Source organism: Callionymus lyra, chromosome 5 (genome assembly GCF_982586985.1).
Source record: "Callionymus lyra chromosome 5, fCalLyr1.hap1.1, whole genome shotgun sequence".
Classification (NCBI taxonomy): Eukaryota; Metazoa; Chordata; class Actinopteri; order Syngnathiformes; family Callionymidae; genus Callionymus; species Callionymus lyra.
In genome coordinates, this window is record NC_141822.1 from 10558845 (window position 1) to 10580608 (window position 21764).

The following is a 21764-nucleotide window of genomic DNA, read 5'->3' on the forward strand; positions in this document are numbered from 1 at the left end:
TGGTACTTTCTTTTTTTTGCATATGAATGAAATAATTTCACAAACTAACGAACAAAGTTGAATGACATTTTTTACATTAACATAATACATAATAAGCTGTTTATACTAAATATTAGAACGTAACAGGCGCACGTGTCATCATTTATTGCTAAATAAATTAACCCAGTTTCTCACATAAAACATTTTAGTAAACACTGAATATGACAACATATTTGAAATTACCTTTTTTTGTATTGGATAAAGTACAACTGGTACAGACGTTAGTAGTTTGCTCCATTAATTAATCCAAAATAATAAAAACAAATAGTAATAATAATAATAATAATAGTCTCTTGTCTTTCAATAAAATATCTATAATCAATAAATCCTCATTCAACCCATCATTAAAACTTCCATAAACTAATGAAGCTTCATGAAGCATTATTTCCCGAGCTCGGTAGGTGGCGCTAAAATGATCGAAGGTTTATTTAAAAACGGAAACTAACGTCAAATCCTATAGTATACTTACCTTATTGTGGGCGGGGCTTAAGATCATTTTTTTATGTAAATATTTCAATGAAAAGGGAGTTTTGTACAAACAGACACTGATGATACAATAGAGTTTAACATCAAGACACACTTTAATCAACACAGTAGACAACTTTAAACTAATTTTAAAATATTGATTATTTTTATTTAAATTTAATTGGACAATTTGTATGTTGAAAGATCTAATTTGTTTGTTTTTAAAAATAACTGAATTTTCAAAATTAAATAATTTCAAAATGATTTTTTTTTTTTAATTTTCCATTAATTCAAAGAACAACTATCTAAAGCCAATATTCTTTAATTTGAAGCCTTTTAAATTGAATATAAAAATGTTTACGAGGACCGATCGAACTTTCAGTCACATGGGAACCTTTATAGCGCTTTATATTGATTTTAAAAGTCAACGACTTGAAGAAAAAAGTTGAATTATTGAATAATTACTGAAACAAGAATCTCAAACTCAAAAAAGACAGAAGATTTTAATAAAAACAAAAAAAAACAACCTAATATAAAAGTAAATGCAGACCCAAAAAAACCAAAACATTTGATTTGAATAAAATTAGTGTTTTTTATTCAAAATTCAATATACTTCTATGGATTTTTAAAACCAAGAGCGCCACCTACTGAGCTCCACACGACACAGAAATAACCAGACACAAAGGACATACAGTTCATTTTTATTTATTATCATTTTACATTGAAAAAAACAAAAAAAACAAAAAAAGAAAAACACCGTCAGTTCTTCCCGACTGGACTTCTATTCACATATTGTAGCTCTTGAATTGTGGGTGATTCATGTTTTTACCATCTTACAAAAAACAAACTGGTGAGCAGTGCAGTTAAAAACTTGCATACAAAAAAGAATAATCGCGTGTGTGAGGCCGTGCACGACGGAAGCAGGAGACCAAGGATGCACGACAGTAAACCGGGATTCAAGTCTTAAAAACGTGGAAGATTGTGCGTCTAAACCGACGGTACTTTATTTGAAGTGGAGGTTCAGGGGAAAAAAAAAATCAAAGCGTGATCAAATGTTCAGTCACGACAAAAACCAAACAAAAAAAAAAAGGACCCGCAACAAAACAATGTTACACACTCAAGGTTTGTTTTAAATAAATAGAGCTTTGATAGAATTTGTTGAAAAATAACAAACCCTTCAAAAAACACCCGCCACAGTTCAACACTCCTGAAGGTCAAGGACGTTTGAAAAACCAAAAAAAGGTGACTAAAGCCATAACAGTCTTTGTTTCACACATTCAGCGACACATCGGAAGATTCTCGTAACCGACGCCATGTTTGATCTTCAAAGTGCAGGTCGACGTTCATTTAATGCTGCGTTCAAGGTCCCCCTGCCAGGGTTGGAATTTCTACACATCGATGTTGATTCATAACAAGATTATCTCGAGGTTGAATTATTTGAGCTTCTTAAGAAATCTCAACTTTTAAATGAAGAATTACTGATGTTTTCGTCTCCATAACGAAGGAATATTGGATTTTTAAGGCGGTTTGGAAGCGGACGACGCTACGGGAAGGCAGTGAACGCACCATCAGACAGACTCCTTTCCTTTGACGTCCTCGTTTTAGATCATACTTCACCAAAGATAAACTTTCAATTGATCGTTTTAAAGTTTCCACTCAATCATATACGGAAGCAAACTTTTTTTGTCCGACGGCCTCGACTTTATATGGACGTTTTTAAGAATTCCGAGGAAAAAAACCATCCGTCGAAAACCCTCGACAACAGAGTTCAATTCGCTTTGAAGACGCAGAAACAAAAAAAGCACCAGAAGTTGATCTTTTCCACTTCAGCAGAACCGACGACGACAGTTTAAATGAAAGGATGAGAATCAGGAGAAACGTTGATGAGAAAAGTCGTGTTCAGCAGCTACTTTATTATCAGATCCATTCAATTATTAAAGTGATTTTCAGGCCCGTGAAAACGAGTCGGGAGCGTTTTTTCAAAAAGCCCTTCGGGGACATTTTGAGCAGAACAAAAAACGAGGGATGAGGACGAACACAATACTGGTAGTGTGTGACAGTGTGTGTGGGGGCTGCAGGTGAAGCGGAGAGCCGGGTCAGTGGGTGAAGTTACACAGCAGGGGGCGACGTGGCAGCGATGTGCACCAGAGAGGGAGCAAATACAGTGAGAAGGTCCGTGTCCCGTTTGTACCAGCTGAACAGCAGCACCCCCCCCCCCCCCGATGGCACCAGCACAGGGTTGGAGAGGTGGACGAAAAGTCTGTGGTCCAAAAGCAGCTTGTCCAGTTCAAGACGCCTTTTTTTTTCTTTTAAAACCTCTCATAGCAGCAGGTGGAGCTCCAGCAGCTCAAGAACAACAAAATAATCCCCAGTCGTTCAAACGTTACGTGAGCTTTTTTTTTTTCCAGAACCCCTGGATCTGAAAGTGTCTTTCGCTCGCCGTCTTCATTCGTCCGCCAACATTGTCCTCCGTCAAAAGTCATCCATCAGAGAGAGCCCCCCCCCTCCCCGCCCAAAAAACCCCTCCCCAGGCGTGTCCCCTCAAGTTCTCCGGGGTCGTCGGGCTCCCATCATCGCTCGGGCTCCGACTCCAGCGCCAGAACCCGCTTGCGCTCCCGACACTGCTTTTTGTGGGCGGGCCAGTCTCTCTGCTGGCACTGGGAGCCGCAGTAACGGGCGACCTGGCAGCGTCCGCAGATGTTGAACTCGCGCAGCTGTGAGGACGACAATCATCGTTACGTGAAATAATGTTTTTAAATGAGTTTTTAACAATACAAATTATTCACTGTTTACATCCTCCGCAGCTAAAAGGAACAATGACTGGGGACGAGAGGATACAGTGGATTCCAGCAGAGTCAAGTACTGGAACTATACTACAAAAAAGTCCTACAATATATTGCATCGTTGACACGGCACCGGGATGTTCACCGTATCTACAGATTCTTGACATAACACACCCCGAGTCCAAAGCCCGGTCCATGGGGTTATTTTAAACAACAGTTTAAGTCAAAAAGAAAAGTTTTGAAATATAACAGAAGCATTTCATGAATGGATCAAGATTCAGATGAAAACAGAATAACTTTAAGTACGGATGTTAATTCCTAAATAATTCATTTTTTTTGTATCAAACTAGAGGAAGAGATGAGCTTTTATTTTGAAGTAGTTCTGAGTGAGATAACTCTTGGTATGATGACTAGAGGTGATCAAAATATATTAATTGAATTTTAGCACATTTTATTATGATACTGCATCGATATTCAACAGCAATGTATCATTGCAAAAACACATTTATTTAAATATATTGTGTGCACATAGATCATAACATCACATATCATTTCTTCCTCTGATGCAATGTCAATGTTTATTGAGCTATGATGACTGAGGACAAGAGGATACAGCAGATTTTAAAGCTGATGTTTCGGTATATTTTGGTTTCAAAACAAATGAAAGCAGTTACGACTGATGAAGCTTCATGAAACAGTGTCATGTTGTTTAGAGGTCAGTAGGTGGTGCCATCAGTTTAAAAAATAGGTTTCATTAAAAAGTTGTTCAATAGTGCAGACACCGCCATCTAGTGGACTCTGAAAATAATGACACTGCTTCATGAAGATCTTCAGAACATCACTACGACAAGTATATCCTTGTTACTACAGTATGTTTTGCGATTCTTGATAATACACCCCTGATGGTTTAAAATGTAAAGCTTTTCATTGAATCAAATCTGGTCCTAAAAGAAAACAAACTTCTGATGTACATCATGTGTGACATGAAGCAGTGATTCTGAAGGTAAACCATCCTGTGAACGTTTCACTGTGTTGGTGTGTGTGAACATGAGGCCCACGTTTCTAAAAGTGAGGTATTCAAGGCTTTGTTTCACGGTCACTCTCAGGAGCATCAGCGGTTCTACAGTTTTGGTTCTAGTTTAAATATTTCTGTCCAAACTTGATCGACTCGGACGAGAAACAGTCGAACATCTTCAGACGATGAAAGTGTTGAACGTACCCTCCTCTCGATGAGTGAACAGGGGGGATAGTGACACTCGTAATACGTGCAAGAACACTCCTCTTCCTCCACCAGCTCCCCGTTAGCGTTGTAGTAGCGAGTGCGGCTCAGCTCCAGGTACTGCTCCTCCACCGGGTCGGCCGGTACCTGCTGTATGGCCAGCCAGTACAGAGACTGCTCTCTGTGGGACGAGCGACATGTTTAGATGATTCTTCTTCTTCTTGTGCTGGACATGTGTGGTGAACCCACCTCTGCTTGCTGGAGATCTCCTCAGGTTTGGGGCTCCAGCCCACCGGCACCAGGCGCAGGTTGTCTAGTCGGTTGTCGACGGTCACAGAGTTGATGTGGATGACCTGGAAGCTCGGGGCGATGCCTCCTCTGTGCTTCTCCCTGAGAACATGATGTTCAACTCGTCAGAAAACATCCTGTGAATACTTCAGATACTGGTTTAACCATTAACCATACATTTACCTACGAGTTTACCTTTGGTATTTATACCCGTTTTTATTTCACATATACATATATAAAACACAGGTAAGTAAGAAAAGGTTATTTGTAAAGCAATACACAGTTAAAATATATACTTAAAAAGGCAGAGAAACATAAGAAACAAATACAATTTTCTGGTCCTGAAGCGTGTTCAGGAACCATCAGTAGATTCTGATCCACAGACCTCAGAGCCCGAGCTGGGGTGTAAGTCTGGATCAGAATCTACTGATGGAAGGTCTGACCATGAATAGATCTGAAGGTAAGAACTAGAATTTTAAAGTTGATCCTGAAAGAAACTGGCAGCCAGTGAAGAGTTTTAAGGATCGGAGAAATGTGAGTTCTTCTACTAGAGCAGCTCAGAATTCTCGCTGCAGAGTTTTGTATTAACTGCAGGCGAGACAGATCCTTATTGTTTAGACACCAAAATAAACCATTAAAATAGTCTTAATGAAACACAGATTAGAGGTCCAGATCGTGTCGCGACAGCATTTTCCTAAATTTAGAGATTTTTCTCAGTTGAGATGTAACTTTTCCTGCTCTTTAAAAGTTCATAGAGGTCAGAGGTCTACTTACCAAAGCAGCTCATGCAGGGGTCGTCCTGCCCAGCGACCTTTACCGATGTCGAAAGCATAGGCAAATATTTTTGCTCCATTGCCATCAGCATCCACCTCCATGCGCGCCTAAGAGTTAGAGATCAAGTGTTAATCGTTAGTGTTCCGGCTTCATATGATGGTTCCTGGTTCTAAAATCCACACGGAACTCTGCTTTGACAAGAAAAACTTTGCAGAAAACACGTTTTTATGTGATGCAGTCGAGATCAAATGAAAAGTACATTCAAACACTAATTTCTGCCATTTCACTGGTTTTGTTGTTACTTTTGCACTGGAGGAAATGACGAATTTTGCCAACTAGTGGCCAGAGGTTTAATTGCAGCAAACACATATGTATGAACGCTGGGAATATTTGTTAATTGTAAAATACACACATTATTGAAATATAAACCAAAAATTTACTTTGAATCAATATAAAATGTCATTTCAAAGATTAAAAAAATAAGTTTTTGTTTTATATCGATTCAGTGCTATTGAATATCGATAATAAATATTTGGAATAAAAATATATCATTATATCGATATTTTCTTACACCCCCTGAATTAAACTACACATTTGTACACAAACTCCAGACACAATGAAATTACCTCAAAGGCGTAGTTCTCCACAAGTGGTATGTCCTGCTCGTCGATCAAAGTGTATTTTGTCTGGAATAAGAAAAAGTAAGTTACATGAAGAACATGAATGCAAATTTGGTAAAACTAGACAGAGATGACTCGTGTAAAGAAACCATTTTATTTAAATTGTCGTAATTCCACATGCATCTCTTCTCTTTTCACATTTAAACCTAAACCTTCTAAGAAGGATCTGCTGTTTAAGTCACACTGGTGATGCAAATGTAAACTCCTACATATGAAAGCCACAAAAGAGTCCCCGACCCACTGCCCTGGACCCCCTCTTCAGACACCATTTAAATTCAAAATAATTTGTAGAAGTCTTGTAAATGAAGAGAGGAATTTGCATAACATGCATTTTTTTATATCGATTTCACTGTTTTTTGTAAATGACATTTTCCCAACCATTTAATGTTGTTTATTCACATTTGAAAGAGTACTTCAATACAAAACAATAATCCTGATACTTTAAAGTTGTATTCCTGAAACCAGAAAATAAAAACAACTACACCTTTTAAAGTTAAGTCCATTTTAAAAGCACTTCATGAGCATCGTGTGATGAACTTAATACAAATGTTTACTGTGGTAGGTTTTATAAATGACTTAATACAAGATTAAATTGATAACGCTTCTATAAATATTATAGCAGTCATGCTGGACATAATCCAAGTTAACCTGGACACAACAATAAACGTCTTTTCGCTGCAGTTGACAGGATTAGCATCAAAACCAAAAATGGCCTTCAAGTAAACACAATGACAAATACTCAAAATACATCCAACTCACCCTCTTAAAGAGTGAATTTTCTGAGTAAAAATACTGCCCTTTTGTAACGTTCCTTTAGTATAGAAGCCCCGACATGAGAAATTGTTCCGGAAAATATTTTATAAATCTATGCTTTAACCCTTTTTTAAGCTAAAGATTACAGGCTATTTCAAGGGAAAATATATGAGACATTGGGAAGAATATGGTGATACACTACTTATCACCATACGATATATAGTGATACTGTAGTAACAAGTATATATCTGTAGTATTGTCGAGCACTTGACTCTGGTGTTGCAGAGTTTACAGACCACATGACGTAGTCGCTTTCATTTGTTTTGAAACCAAAATATGTCCAAACATCAGCTTCAAAAGCCACTGGAGTCGACTGTATCCTCTCATCCTCAGTCATCACCAAGATCTCACAGGATGTTATTGTTTCTTTAGCTGCAGTGGACATCACGACTGTCATCTAGCAGCCAAAACTTTCCATTACAATTGCTTTATGTCGGGATATTTGACTACTGCTCGTATGGAGGTGTTTTGGTGTAAAAATGTGAGACCCAGTCGTGTCCGTCTTATGAACATACATTTCTGCCGATAACTATTAAGAAACGATCCCAACTTTTGGTTGACATGAGGGCGAGTAGAAAATAAGTAACAATTTCAATTTCACTTTAAATACACCACCGTCTAGAAAACCTAAAAGACCACCTGACAGCTGAGGGGGTTCTAAACAAGGAGACACGTGTACACTGAACCACATGGACCAGAGGGGGGTCTCACATCTGTGGGACACTTGACTCCGGAAGACAAGCCTGATGTTCACGTGCAGATAAAAACGTGTGTGTGTGTGTGTGGACTCTCTTTAGTGTGTGTGTGTGGACTCTCTATAGTGTGTGTGTGTCTCAGCGGGACTCCAGCTGATCCATCCCCTCTCTGGGGGGGGGGGGTGTCTTGTGATGAACCGCACATATCGATCACATCAAAAACACTATCACACCCACAGTCCTGCGTGCAATGAAACCGATCAAAAACCCGATCATCGATATTCTTTATCACGTCACACAAAAGAATCAGATGCTAGCATGTAATCCTAACAGCTAGCATGGCTAAAGACACCGTATTATCGACGGCTGCCCCTCAGCAGACCAACACTAGACACTCGTCACTTTCGACCAGATGGTTACCATAACCAATCCTACCAACTAGTTGTATATGACTTTACTGGGAACTGTGGCTTTTTCCTCCAGGAACCAGTGGGATGCTAGGTTGCTAACTAGCCTTAGCTTCCCGGGAGACGCCGCAGAGCTAGTCGGCGTCTTCCTAAAGCCGCCAAAATGGAGCTCGATAAAGACAGAAATTCAACATTTAACTTGTAAAATGGTTGAGGAATTAGATTCGCTTCTTGGAAATGATTTAAAATCCGTTTTTTGTTCGGCTTTTTACGAGACCCGCGGGCCCTCCCCCGGCCGCACATGGCTGCCCTGGAATCCGAGCTCACCTTCCCGGCCACACGGCCGAGCCGAACGATCCCCAGCTTGAAGTCCGACATCAGGGCGGGCGACCCGGCGAGACCGGCTGCTGGTTCCGAGATGTATTTGTTGTTATGGTGGTGGTGGTCGCTGGTGGTCGGGGCAGCCCCTTCCGCCCCTTCTTCAGCGCCCGCTGTGATGAAGTGACTCCTGGCTCTTCTCTCTGTTTCAGCGCCGGCCTCGGTGACGTCACACACACCGCTGCTGTGGGTGGGCGGGGCCAGAGCGTCAGTGCGCGAGCCCGCCTCGACCAATGGGAGGCGATGGCTTGCCAGGAATGGTGGGTTGCCTTCGTGACGTCACAGAGTCTCGTGACAATTTCGCGCGAATATTTTTTTGGGGAGAGATTTAACCCCAAGCAGGAGGATGACGTCACAAGGTATGACACGCGCAAAGGGGTTTTTCAATAAAGAAGAAAAAATATTTTTTTTTTTAATCCATGCATCCCAATAACAATAATATTGCGTTACACGGTTTTTATAACGTTATTTGCTTATATTCCAAATGTATAATTGTCTGTTTTTGTTTTTTTTACGTGTGACTTATTATTAATTTCTACTTATTTCCTAGTTAAGATACAACTTTCTGGGGGTTATCATGTTTTTATAGTGTATTTTGACAATTTATAATGGTCTGGTTTTTTTTTTACTTGTGACTTATTATTAATTTCTACTTATTTCCAAGTTAGGATCCAACTTTCTGGTGGTTATTATGTTTTTAGGGTGTATTTTGACTATTTATGATTGTCAGGTTTAGTTTTTTACACGTGACTTATTATTAATTTCTACTTATTTCCAAGTTAGGATACAACTTTATGGGGGTTATAATGTTTTTAGGGTGTATTTTGACTATTTATAATTGTCTGGTTTTGTTTTTTACGTGTGACTTATTATTAATTCCTACTTATTTCCAAGTTAGGATACAACTTTATGGGGGTTATAATGTTTTTAGGGTGTATTTTGACTATTTATAATTGTCTGGTTTTGTTTTTTACGTGTAACTTATTATTAATTTCTACTTATTCCATAGTTAGCCCACAACTTTCTGGGTGTTATAAATAGTCACAATACACCCCAAAAACATAATTGTCTGGTTTTGTTTTTTACATATGACCTATTATTAATTTCTACTTATTCCCTTGTTAGGATACACATTTCTTGGGGTTATCATGTTTTTAGGGTGTATTTTGACTATTTATAATTGTCTGGTTTAGTTTTTTTACGTGTGACTTATTATTAATTTCTACTTATTTCCTTGTTAGGACACAAATTTCTGGGTGTTATCATATTTTTAGGGTGTATTTTGACACGGTTAAGAGCAATGTAAGATGTAAGGAAGTAACTTTACCAGTAAGCAATATTATTTAGTTGAATAGGTTCTTTATTCGATCGAGATAAAAGATAAAAATATGCCTTTATTCTTCCCACATTGGGGAAAATTAGGTTATCGCATCATTTCATAAACACTATACAAACACAGACCTACTGTATAAATGTTACAAATAATAACAAAACAATTACCAATTTGCATTTAATATCTTTATTACCTCAGTAAATATGTCTTGTTCTTATTTGAAACTGTGTTTTACTCTTATATGACTGTAAAAAGTTTGAAGCACATCCGTTTTGTAAGTAAGTATGTAAGTAATTTGTATTTATATAGCGCTTTTCCAGACCAGGGTCACAAAGCGCTTAAACAATCAAAACAATACTCAATAAAATATATACTTAAAAAGTCAAGATAACACAGAGAACAACACAGGAGTCTCAGAAAATCAAGGAAAAGCCTGAACAAATAAAAATGTCTTAACTTGTTTACATTTAAGTAACTTTACAAAATATACACAAACAGAAGTGATTCTGTCGTGAACTTGATCAAAGCCTCACAATATCCCTGAATCAATAATGGTGTGAGATGTTTGAAGTGTTCCGTACTTAAAGTAGAGCCTCGTTGCTAAACAGACCAGTCCTGGGTGTGTCCTGATCCTCACCCGAACGGAAAAGATGAAACTACAACAGACTCGCCCAGAACTGAAGATGATTCAGTGTCGTATCTTCATAGAGTTTTTAGACTCTTTACCTGTGATTATTCTTAGAACTCATGATACCAGTCATATGGTTTAATGGAACATTCGGATAAAATTCTTATAAATAACCTCTTCTGATACCTTTAAAATAAATTGTATACTGTACATAAACATATGTATTATAAAATTTGGCCTGATGACAACATGGGAAAAAAATAATTACCTGAGTGAAAACAATTTGTAGATAAATGTGGACAAAACTGCGCCCGATGATAAGGTTCCAGGGTTGAGTCAGTACTTGGGTGACTTAGGTCAATCTGTCAAACTGAGCCTGAGAAACCTGGGTGTTGTATTTGACAAAGACATGTCTCTAGTTCAACACTGCAGAAAACTGACCAGAAACTGTTTCCTTCAACTGAGAAAAATCTCTAAACTTAGGAAAATGTTGTCACAACATGATCTGGAGCTTGTAATCCATGTGTTTTTAAACAAGAAGGATCTTTATCGCCTGCAGTTGATACAAAACTCTGCAGTCAGAATTCTGAGCTGCTCTAGTAGAAGAACTCACATTTCTCTGATCCTTAAAACTCTTCACTGGCTGCCAGTTTCTTTCAGGATCAACTTTAAAATTCTGGTTCTTACTTTCAGATCTATTCATGGTCAGACCTTCCATCAGTAGATTCTGATCCAGACTTACACCCCAGCTCGGGCTCTGAGGTCTGTGGATCAGAATCTACTGATGGTTCCTGAACACGGTTCAGGTCCAGAGGAGAGAAATCCTTCCAGACTGTTGCTCCTAAGCTTTGGAACGATCTCTGTGTTTGATGATCTACTGACTCCTTCAAGAAACATCTGAAGACACTTTTATTTGTGTGTTTCCCTGATTTTCTGGGACTCTTGTGTTTGTCTTATGTGTCTTGATCTTTTAAAGTATATATTTTAACTGTTAATTGTTTTTGATTGTTAAAGCGCTTTGAGAATCTGGTCTTTCTGTAGATCATGTTGAAATGTGTTTTAATCATTTAAATATTTATTTATTGAATAATCCTATTCATTGAAATGTTTAATTTGGTTGGTTTTTTTTTTTGTAATTTATGTAGATCATTTCTGTATTACATTTTCTATATTTCAATATTGCAAGGTTAAATTAATTTCTTTTTTGTAATAATTTAATAATAAATCATTTTAAAACGAAGAGGTTTTTCTTTTATTCAAAGAGTTTGATATTCTAATTCCAATATATGTTTAATTCTTATCTTTTTAAATTCAATAAACATGTTGTTAATCAGAGTCAATTATGGTATTAATTCAATGGTTAATAAAATAAAAATGCTTGTGGGGGGAAAATACTATTACATTTTAATACTAAAAATTGAAAATGTAAACGTTGTAAAATGTTCTTTCTAAGTATGTTTCCTGGTTTCTCTATGAACATAATTTAGAACAAGTATTATTTTTAATAAGATGAATAAAATATGAAGCCTGGGATTTTAAGAATAAACCAAAGTTAAAATAGAATGATTGTAAATATGTTAACACCTACTTGTATTATCGCGATATTTCGGGAGGTTAAAACGCTTAATAATATCATATAGTACAACTAACATCACACAGTTGTTTCAATATTATTATAACATGTTATTACACTATACAAACACAGGAACACGTCGCGAGGCGCTTGACTCACTTCCGTGTTCCGCTCACCTGCTGCACCTGTACAGGTGAGCTGCACCTGTCGACTTCATTCCAACCATGAGCGACCCGCGAATAACCTGCGAGTCAAACGGCGTCTCCGGTCCGGAGACCTCGCCTCGCGACCTGAACCAGAACCAGGAGACCACGACCACGAGGACCAGGACCAAACCTCAGACCGTGTCCTCGGTGCCGAGGGACGGACCGGTCCAGGCGGCCTCAGACTCCGAGTCCGGGATCTTCTCCGGGGAGGGCGAGACCTGCGTGGAGCACGACAGCGAGCTGGACTGGTTCTGTGGTTCCGAGTTCAAGCTCATCTGCTCCCACTGCGCTATAGTGGGGTCCTGCCGGGGACACACCGTGACCCCGCTGGCGACCCGGGTCACCGCCGTCCGGGTGAGTTTAAAAAAAAACGATCCTTGAAACTAAAGTGAAATCATTTCTGAAATACTTTTCTTGTATTTGTCGTGTACAACAAATACTTGATTATTACTTCCTTGTGCGTTACAAAAAGGTTTATTTTTTACTATATTTAGTTATTTAAAGGTTTATTATTCTGCAGAATATACAAATAAATGTCTGAAAATGTGGTCAAACTGTTGGTCAAAGTTCAGTTTTATTAAAAATACTTAATAATGAATAAACGAGATCATGAAGTGAAGCAGAGAAAACAACAAATACTTCATTATTACTTCCTTGTGCGTTAAAACAATACTTTATTATTCTGCAGAATATACAAATAAATGTTTGAAAATGTGGTTAAACTGTAGGTCAAAGTTCAGTTTTATTAAAAATACTTAATAATGAATAAACGAGATCATGAAGTGAAGCAGTGAAAACAACAACACAGACCCAAATATTGTTTTTATTATTATTATTATTGTTGTTATATTATGAGTTTTGATCAGGAAATGCGAATGTTAAAAGTAATTGTTACTGTATTATCTGGGGGTTATCATGTTTTTAGGGTGTATTTTGACTATTTATAATTGTCCGGTTCAGTTTTTTACGTGCGACTTATTATTAATTCATCTTATTTCCTTGTTAGGATACAACTTTCTGGGTGTTATCATGTGTTTTCGGTGTATTTTGACTATTTATAATTTTATAATAACTTTTAAAAAGCTAATAATCAACTAAAAGTTCAACTTCAATGTAAACCAAACACACAAAGTCTGACATGAACTTGTGAGTTTCCTCAAACGTTCGAAGGGTGTGACAGTGAAGACAGGAATTTCTAGTTGTGTTCGCGGATGGAAACGCTGACAGTTTGACAGTCTTTAGTTGTTTATTTATTTTAGTGTTTTTTTTTTTCTTCTCACCGCGAGCAGAACGGGCTGGTGGACGTGTGCGAGAAGATCCAGCTCCAGGCTCTGAGGGTCGAGAGGTTCCTCGAGCAGACGCTGAACGACAAAGAGCAGAAGCTGCAGGTGAAGCAAGGATTCATCGTTACACTGTAATATCGTGTTTATATTCAAATATACTCATTTTACTACATCTCTGTACTACTTCCACAATAGATAATGATCTGCAGTGGTACTACTGTTACTACTTCCTGATATTAATACAACTTATCTTATGATAATTATATTTACTCCGACTAGACACCACAGCAACTGTTGGTACTAGTACCACATTTCATTCAAATAGTACAATGAAAGGTTCTATATATGTAAATACAACCGTCTTCACTGCTGTATTACTACTTTCAATTTATGTAACTACTACAGTTCTTGTTGTCACTACTACTGCTGTTAATACTTTGGCTACTTTACTTTTAATATTTATTTAGTGCTTCTTTACCTTAAATTGCTTTTAGTGCTACTACCACTGCTTATACTTCGACCAATACTGCTACTACTGTATGACCACCATTGCTCCTGTTTCTCATACTAACGTTCTTCCTACAAGTTGTACAGAAGCATTTCTACAACACCTTCTACCATTTTCTACTGCTAATACTGTGACTGACTTTATTATGTATTCTGCTGAAATACTGCTGTTAATACTGTTGCTTATTTACCACTATTGTACCAACTTCTACTACTACTAATACTACTACTACTACTGCTACTACTACTACTGCTTCTGCTATTACTACTACTACTACTACTGCTACTTCTAGTATTACTACTACTATTACTACTACTACTACTACTACTACTACTACTACTACTACTACTACTACTACTTCTTCTACTACTACTACTACTACTACTACTGTAATACTGCTACTACTTCTACTACTATTACTACTACTACTACTACTACTAATACTAATACTACCGCTAATACTGCTACTACTTCTACTACTACTACTACTACTACTACAACTGTAATACTACTACTACTACTACTACTACTGCTGCTACTACTACTACTTCTACTACTACTACTACTACTACTGTAATACTAATACTACAGCTACTACTATTACTACTACTACTACTACTACTATTACTACTACTACTACTACTACTACTACTACTACTACTACTACTGCTATTAATACTACTGCTACTACTACTATTACTACTACTACTATTACTACTACTACTAATACTACTACTATTACTACTACTGCTATTAATACTACTGCTACTACTACTATTACTACTATTACTAATACTACTACTACTACTACTACTACTGCTACTACTACTACTACTACTACTACTACTACTTCTACTACTACTACAATGACTACTACTTCTTCTAATACTACTGCTACTGCTACTTTTAAATTTAAGGAAAGTCATGAAACTAAATCAATTGAAACTATAGTGAAATGAGGAACAATGTTGAGTTCATATCAGGATCTAACAAGAGTTGTTTTAAATACTTCTCTGGGAACTTGTGCTGCTACAGATCAATGCTTTTGTGTTTGTTTAAATATGGAAACTCTTGGACGCCCATGATTAAGAAAGTAAATGTTCTTTTGTTTACCTACTGATGACTACAAACCTGTCCTGGTGAGACTTCGAAGAAGCCATGTTAGCTTTATTGTTAGACAAAAAAATCACATGGAAGCAAAGTTGACTGAGCGAGTCTTTGTGTTTGATCCTGAACAAGGAAACACTAAACGCAGGTTCTCAGCTTCAAAGTAACAATAGTGTCATTTACTCAACAACCTGAATGTGCCTCAAACTCTGACCTCTGACCCCTATTTTTATTATTAACCTAATGTTAACCATTGATAGTGAATGTTTACCTGATTTTCACAGTATTTGGAGTAGAAAATAATAGTTGATGGAAAAGATCAGAAACTATTAGCTGTTTATAAACTTTAAGTTTCAACTTGTTTTTTCTTCAATCCTCCATTTATTCAGTTTATTTATGTATTTTTTTAAATTGCTTTGATGTTATTAATAATTCATTAAAAAAAAGAGGCTATGAAAAGTAATTGTTTCATGTTAGCTTGAAGCTAACTGGAAGCTTAAAGCTACTAGACTTCGGCCACTCTTTCAGTACCATGTATGAGTATTAAATAGTAAATACTTCTAATACAATAGTTGTAATTTGCTGAAGTGTCTAACAAATACAAATAAGTTCAATAAAAGTTTTGATGACTTTGTATGTTAGCTTGAAGATAACCGGAAGCTAAAAGCTACTAGACTTCGGCCACTCTTTAGTACCATCTATGAGTTTTAAAAAGTAAATGTATCTAATACAATAGAGATAATTTACTGTAAGTGTACTTAAAGTGTTTAACAAATACAAACAAGTTTTAATGTAATTACTTGGTATTGTACTGAAATAACAGGTTTTATATGTGGCTAATGAACTGTTGTTGCTACATGTCCATGTTTACAATGGCTCCTGTTTTGACAAATCTTTTGAGGTTAATACAATGTTTTGTGTTATAATTGTAAGTTAATGACTTAAGAAATTAACTGTTAACACTTAATAAATTAAGTGTTAGCTTAAAATAAAACCGTTTTGTAAAGGACGTTTTAAACTGAATGATGTACTTGCTAGCTCAGTGCGTAATAACAATGCTAGCTGTTGTTAAACTGAGTTAAACATCTTTTGACCCTAAAAATATAAACTCTGTTGGACTTCAATACATTAATATGTAATAAAAATGCTTGTGTGCAGTAAATATTTAAACTTTCAGGAGAAACATTTTTGGAACATTTAAAAAGACCTCATGCTAGATTTGAGCAAAATAAAAATAAAATATCTCTTCTTCTTTTTTAACGTCAAAGCTTTTCTTGTTCTTAATAATTTCTAATCTTGTTCTTCCTTCTCGGCCTCAATAAAATATCTGAGCGACTCTTGCTTCTTCTCTTTGTTTCACCTCGTCTGCACTCTCTTCACTTTTCCTCATCTGTGGAAGTAAATGTACATTTTTAGCATCAAAATAAAACTTTGAATTTAAAAAAAAAAACATCATATTTCAAGCTCTGTTATTTTTTCAATGCATAAATAAATTCAATGTGTAAAAAAGTAATTTAAAGTTTAAATAATTCAATGAATCTATTCAAAATTCAATGTAAGATTTCAATAAAAATTCAGTGTAAAAATTCAATGTCAAAAAATTCAGTGTCAAAATCAATGTTAAAAAAAATGTAATGAAAAAAAAGAGTTTAAATACTTCAATGTAAAAAATATCTTTTCAAATTTCAACGTGAGAAAAAAAAAATTCAGTGTAAAACTATATATATTATATAATATATATGATGTCGAAGCTTGATAAGATGTTTCATAAGATGTTGAAGAGCTTGATAAGATGTTGAAGCTTCATAAGATGTTGAAGCTTCATAAGATGTTGAAGAGCTTGATAAGATGTCGAAGCTTCATAAGATGTTTCATAAGATGTTGAAGAGCTTGATAAGATGTTGAAGCTTCATAAGATGTTGAAGCTTCATAAGATGTTGAAGAGCTTGATAAGATGTCGAAGCTTCATAAGACGTCGAAGCTTCATAAGACGTCGAAGCTTCATAAGATGTTGAAGCTTCATAAGATGTCGAAGCTTCATAAGATGTTGAAGCTTCATGGAGTAGATGTTGAAGCTTCATAAGATGTCGAAGCTTCATAAGATGTTGAAGCTTCATAAGATGTTGAAGAGCTTGATAAGATGTCGAAGCTTCATAAGATGTCGAAGCTTCATAAGACGTCGAAGCTTCATAAGATGTTGAAGCTTCATAAGATGTCGAAGCTTCATAAGATGTTGAAGCTTCATGGAGTAGATGTTGAAGCTTCATAAGATGTCGAAGCTTCATAAGATGTTGAAGCTTCATGGACTAGATGTTGAAGCTTCATAAGATGTTGAAGCTTCATAAGCTGTTGAAGCTTCATGGACTAGATGTTGAAGCTTCATAAGATGTTGAAGCTTCATAAGATGTTGAAGCTTCATGGACTAGATGTTGAAGCTTCATGGACTCGATGTCGAAGCTTAATAAGATGTTGAAGCTTCATGGACTAGATGTTGAAGCTTCATGGACTCGATGTCGAAGCTTATAAGATGTTGAAGCTTCATGGACTAGATGTTGAAGCTTCATAAGATGTTGAAGCTTCATAAGCTGTTGAAGCTTCATGGACTAGATGTTGAAGCTTCATGGACTCGATGTTGAAGCTTCATAAGATGTTGAAGCTTCATAAGCTGTTGAAGCTTCATGGACTCGATGTCGAAGCTTAATAAGATGTTGAAGCTTCATGGACTAGATGTTGAAGCTTCATAAGATGTTGAAGCTTCATAAGATGTTGAAGCTTCATGGACTAGATGTTGAAGCTTCATGGACTAGATGTTGAAGCTTCATGGACTAGATGTTATAGCTTCATGGACTAGATGTCGAAGCTTAAAAAGATGTTGAAGCTTCATAAGATGTTGAAGCTTCATGGACTAGATGTTGAAGCTTCATGGACTAGATGTTGAAGCTTCATGGACTAGATGTTGAAGCTTCATGGACTAGATGTTATAGCTTCATGGACTAGATGTCGAAGCTTAAAAAGATGTTGAAGCTTCATAAAATGTTGAAGCTTCATAAAATGTTGAAGCTTCATGGACTAGATGTTGAAGCTTCATGGACTAGATGTTATAGCTTCATGGACTAGATGTCGAAGCTTAAAAAGATGTTGAAGCTTCATAAGATGTTGAAGCTTCATGGACTAGATGTTGAAGCTTCATGTAATAGATGTTGAAGCTTCATGGACTAGATGTTATAGCTTCATGGACTAGATGTTGAAGCTTCATAAGATGTCAAAGCTTGATAAGATGTTGAAGCTTCATAAGATGTTGAAGCTTCATGGACGAGACGTTGAATCCACTGTGGTCCCTCAGGCGGCGTCCAGCAGAGCGCGGGAACACGTGGTGGCTCAGGTGACGGCGGCTCGCGAGGCCCTGGAGGACGAGGAGCAGCGACTCCTGGAGGAGGTGCAGAGGGAGGAGGAGCGAGTGCAGCAGTGTCTCCTCACCCAGAGGGTCCACTGGAAACAAGCGCTGGCCACGCTGGCCGACACCCGCTCACGCCTGGTCCACACTCTGACGCACACGCCGGACGCCCAGCTGGTGGTGAGAGAAACCAGTCGACTGCTGCCAGAGCTTCGTTCTCAGACTCTCTCCTGCTGCAGGTCAGCGGTCCGGACATCGGTGAGAGGGTGGAGGAGGCCGAGGGCGTCGGCGAGCCTCATGACACGGAGCATCTCAGCCTGAAGCCGAGCTGCAGCGAGAGCAAGCTGCTCAGAGGACTGTGGGCCACGGCCATGATGAACGGACCCTACGGTGAGTCACTGTGGATCCTCAGCTCGCTGACGGTGACGTGTTGATGCACTGGATCAAGGGTTGAAGAAAAAGAACAAAAACTTTCTTCTTTTTTTTATTATTATCATAAAGTCATTCTCTGATCAACACAACAAAAATAGAATTAATGTTCTTTACCCTGTTCTGTAGGACAACAGAAATATATCAAATATTCAATTGTTGAAAACATTTTTATTGAAATTATGTTTTAAAAATATTATTAATTATTATATTTATAATTATATATATATATATATATATATATATATATATTAAATAATTAAATCAAATAATGTGTATATTGAAGGCTGAATTTAATTTTTAATTTTTTTATTTGGTAATTCTTTTACAACTATAATTTAAATATTTTCTTTTTTAACATAGTTTGATATTATAATTCCGATAATAAAAAAACGACTGTTCAAAATTCAGTATTTTTAAATTGTAGCTTTTTAAGTTCAGAATAAAAATGTTGTCTGACATTTTTATGTTGAATTTAAAAGGCTACGAATTAAAAATATTGTAATAAGATTTCTTTCACTTTTGACTCATTGGAATTAGAAAATCATTGTGTAATTATTAGTTATTTTCAAAAAGATTGCAAAAAAATTAAAAATCAACCCTTTAGTATAAACATTTTTTAATTCAATTACTAAATACAAACAAATAAAGGAAGTAAATCTTTCAACATACACATTATTTAATTAATTGTTTAAATAAAAACAAGTCTTTAAATTTTTTTTTTTTTTTAATTAAACACCAATATTACGATGGTTCTGATAAACTTCCATAGTTGCAAATACGAATGAAATTGACTGATTATTATTTATTTGAAAAAAAACAACCTTTATTTAACTTTTTAACTGTAAAAACACATAAATAACACATTTAATCAACAATATTACTAATCATTTTAAATACCAAAAGTGCAAAATTATTTTATCTAGTAAACACTTTTTTTTTTTACTTTTTAATACAAAAAGAAAAAAAAAATTAAAAATTTGACTCGTTGTTTCTGGCGCCACCTAGTGTAGGTTGTGGTTAAATCGCATTAAAATAAACTACAATTTCGATTGGAATCGTTCAGCCCTTGAAAGCCAATAAAACATAATTGTCTCTCCTCAGCTCATGGCTCGATGTATCTGAAGTTCGAGCCGCGGACGGTCAGTCCTCTCCTGGCTCTGTCCGACGACCTCTACAGCGTGACCTTTGTCAACAGGAAGTCCAGCTCGTCCGCGCCCTACGACCCCGCTCGCTTCGACTCCTGGCCCAACGTCCTCGGCTCCTTGTCCCTGTCCTCCGGGACCCACTGCTGGGTGGTGGACGTGGGCCAGAGCTGCGCCTTCAAGATCGGGGTCTGCTACACCAGCATGCAGCGCAAGGGGTCGGGGGTCGAGGCCCGGCTGGGCTACAACGCCGAGTCTTGGGTTCTGAGCCAGTACGCCGGCGAGTACTCCTTCTGTCACGACGGCAAGAAGGTCCCGCTGCACGTGGTCAGGCGACCCCAGAAGATCGGGGTTCTGCTGGACTGGCCCAGTGAGAGCCTGTTGTTCTACGAGCTGGACTCCAGTTCGGTTCTGCACTCGCTCACGCATCGCTTTAGCGCCCCCTTGCTGCCGGCGTTTGCCGTGACGGACCGCAGTATCACAATACTGCACTGAGACCAACTTTATCCTGGAGAGACATTTTATTAAAACAACTTTTATATTTTCAAAGCTGCTTAGTGACGTGAAAGTTTGATGCATTATTTTGGATAAAACTTCTCTTAATTGACCAGAAATTCTACATTTTGTAGAAAATAAAACCAGGATTTGTATGTTTACGCCGAATATTATCTGATATATTTCATACGTTTACGCCATTTGTAAAGTTATCTTTTTTCACTTTTACCAAAATATTCAAATAAATAGGGTTTTTTAATATCAGAAACTAAAAAACAAAAGCAACATTATCTAAATTATTTCTGAAGAAAAATGTTCAATTAAAGAAAATTATAACTTGTCAAACGTACAAAACAACTCAACGCTTCATTCTATACTATGAATGCAAATATTTTACATTAGTACTGTGTAGTACACAGTAATGTTGTACAATGACAAATTGTAAGTGCTTTTGCCAAATAAACTTTGTTTCGTATGTGTGAAACAGATGTTTGTGATAAGAGTAGAAAGATTACACTTGTTTTGTGTTACTAAGTGTACGACAGCCATGTTTGAAGTGTTTTATAAGTTTCTTTAGGAATGTAATATTGTACTTTCTCATAGAATATCTTGTGATTTAAATGAATAATATGATGGAGAAGAATTTATTCCTGAGATTGAGATATATATACAGGTATATATATATATAAACATTGTTTCAGTGGGGGATGTTCATATATTATGTTCCAAATAAACTGCAATACATCAATTCAATATTTTCACTGTATTTTTTTTTAAATTAAATTAAAGTGTTTTACAAATTAAAAAAAAGGTGATGCACGTCCACGTTTATTTTAATAATGTATAAAAGCTTTGCTTTGTGATATTTTTCTTAAAATAAAACAAATTTACAGCAACGTATTTTTTTTTGTGATAAATCACATGTTATCTTTAAGAGGAGACTTAAGCTGCTTATATTGATTGAGTTTATTCATGCCAGACTTAATAATTAACTAAATTAGATATTTCCTACTTTTTAGTAACTTTGTTTATCTTTATGTTTTCTACTTTTTATGTTTTATTCTTTTTTTTTTAACTACAAATATAAATACTTACACGTACAATAACAATCAAAATACTTTT

General features: G+C 36.5%; 2 protein-coding genes across 2 annotated transcripts; one reads left to right on the top strand and one right to left on the bottom strand.

Moving 5' to 3' along the window:
- Positions 1-1193: 1193 nt before the first annotated feature.
- Positions 1194-8685, bottom strand: zmynd19 (zinc finger, MYND-type containing 19). Its single transcript, XM_087790747.1, has 6 exons — positions 8491-8685; positions 6195-6254; positions 5569-5675; positions 4756-4896; positions 4507-4687; positions 1194-3218 (listed from the first exon to the last, which is right to left on the bottom strand). Exons 1-6 carry the CDS (start codon positions 8539-8541, stop codon positions 3075-3077), a joined length of 684 nt encoding a protein of 227 aa, XP_087646873.1. The 5' UTR covers positions 8542-8685; the 3' UTR covers positions 1194-3074.
- A 3604-nt stretch (positions 8686-12289) lies between these two features.
- On the top strand, positions 12290-21534 carry bspry (B-box and SPRY domain containing). Its single transcript, XM_087792436.1, has 5 exons — positions 12290-12635; positions 13571-13669; positions 18523-18753; positions 18813-18963; positions 20107-21534. The coding sequence occupies exons 1-5, from the start codon at positions 12300-12302 to the stop codon at positions 20640-20642; spliced, it is 1353 nt and encodes a 450-aa protein (XP_087648562.1). The 5' UTR covers positions 12290-12299; the 3' UTR covers positions 20643-21534.
- Positions 21535-21764: the final 230 nt, after the last annotated feature.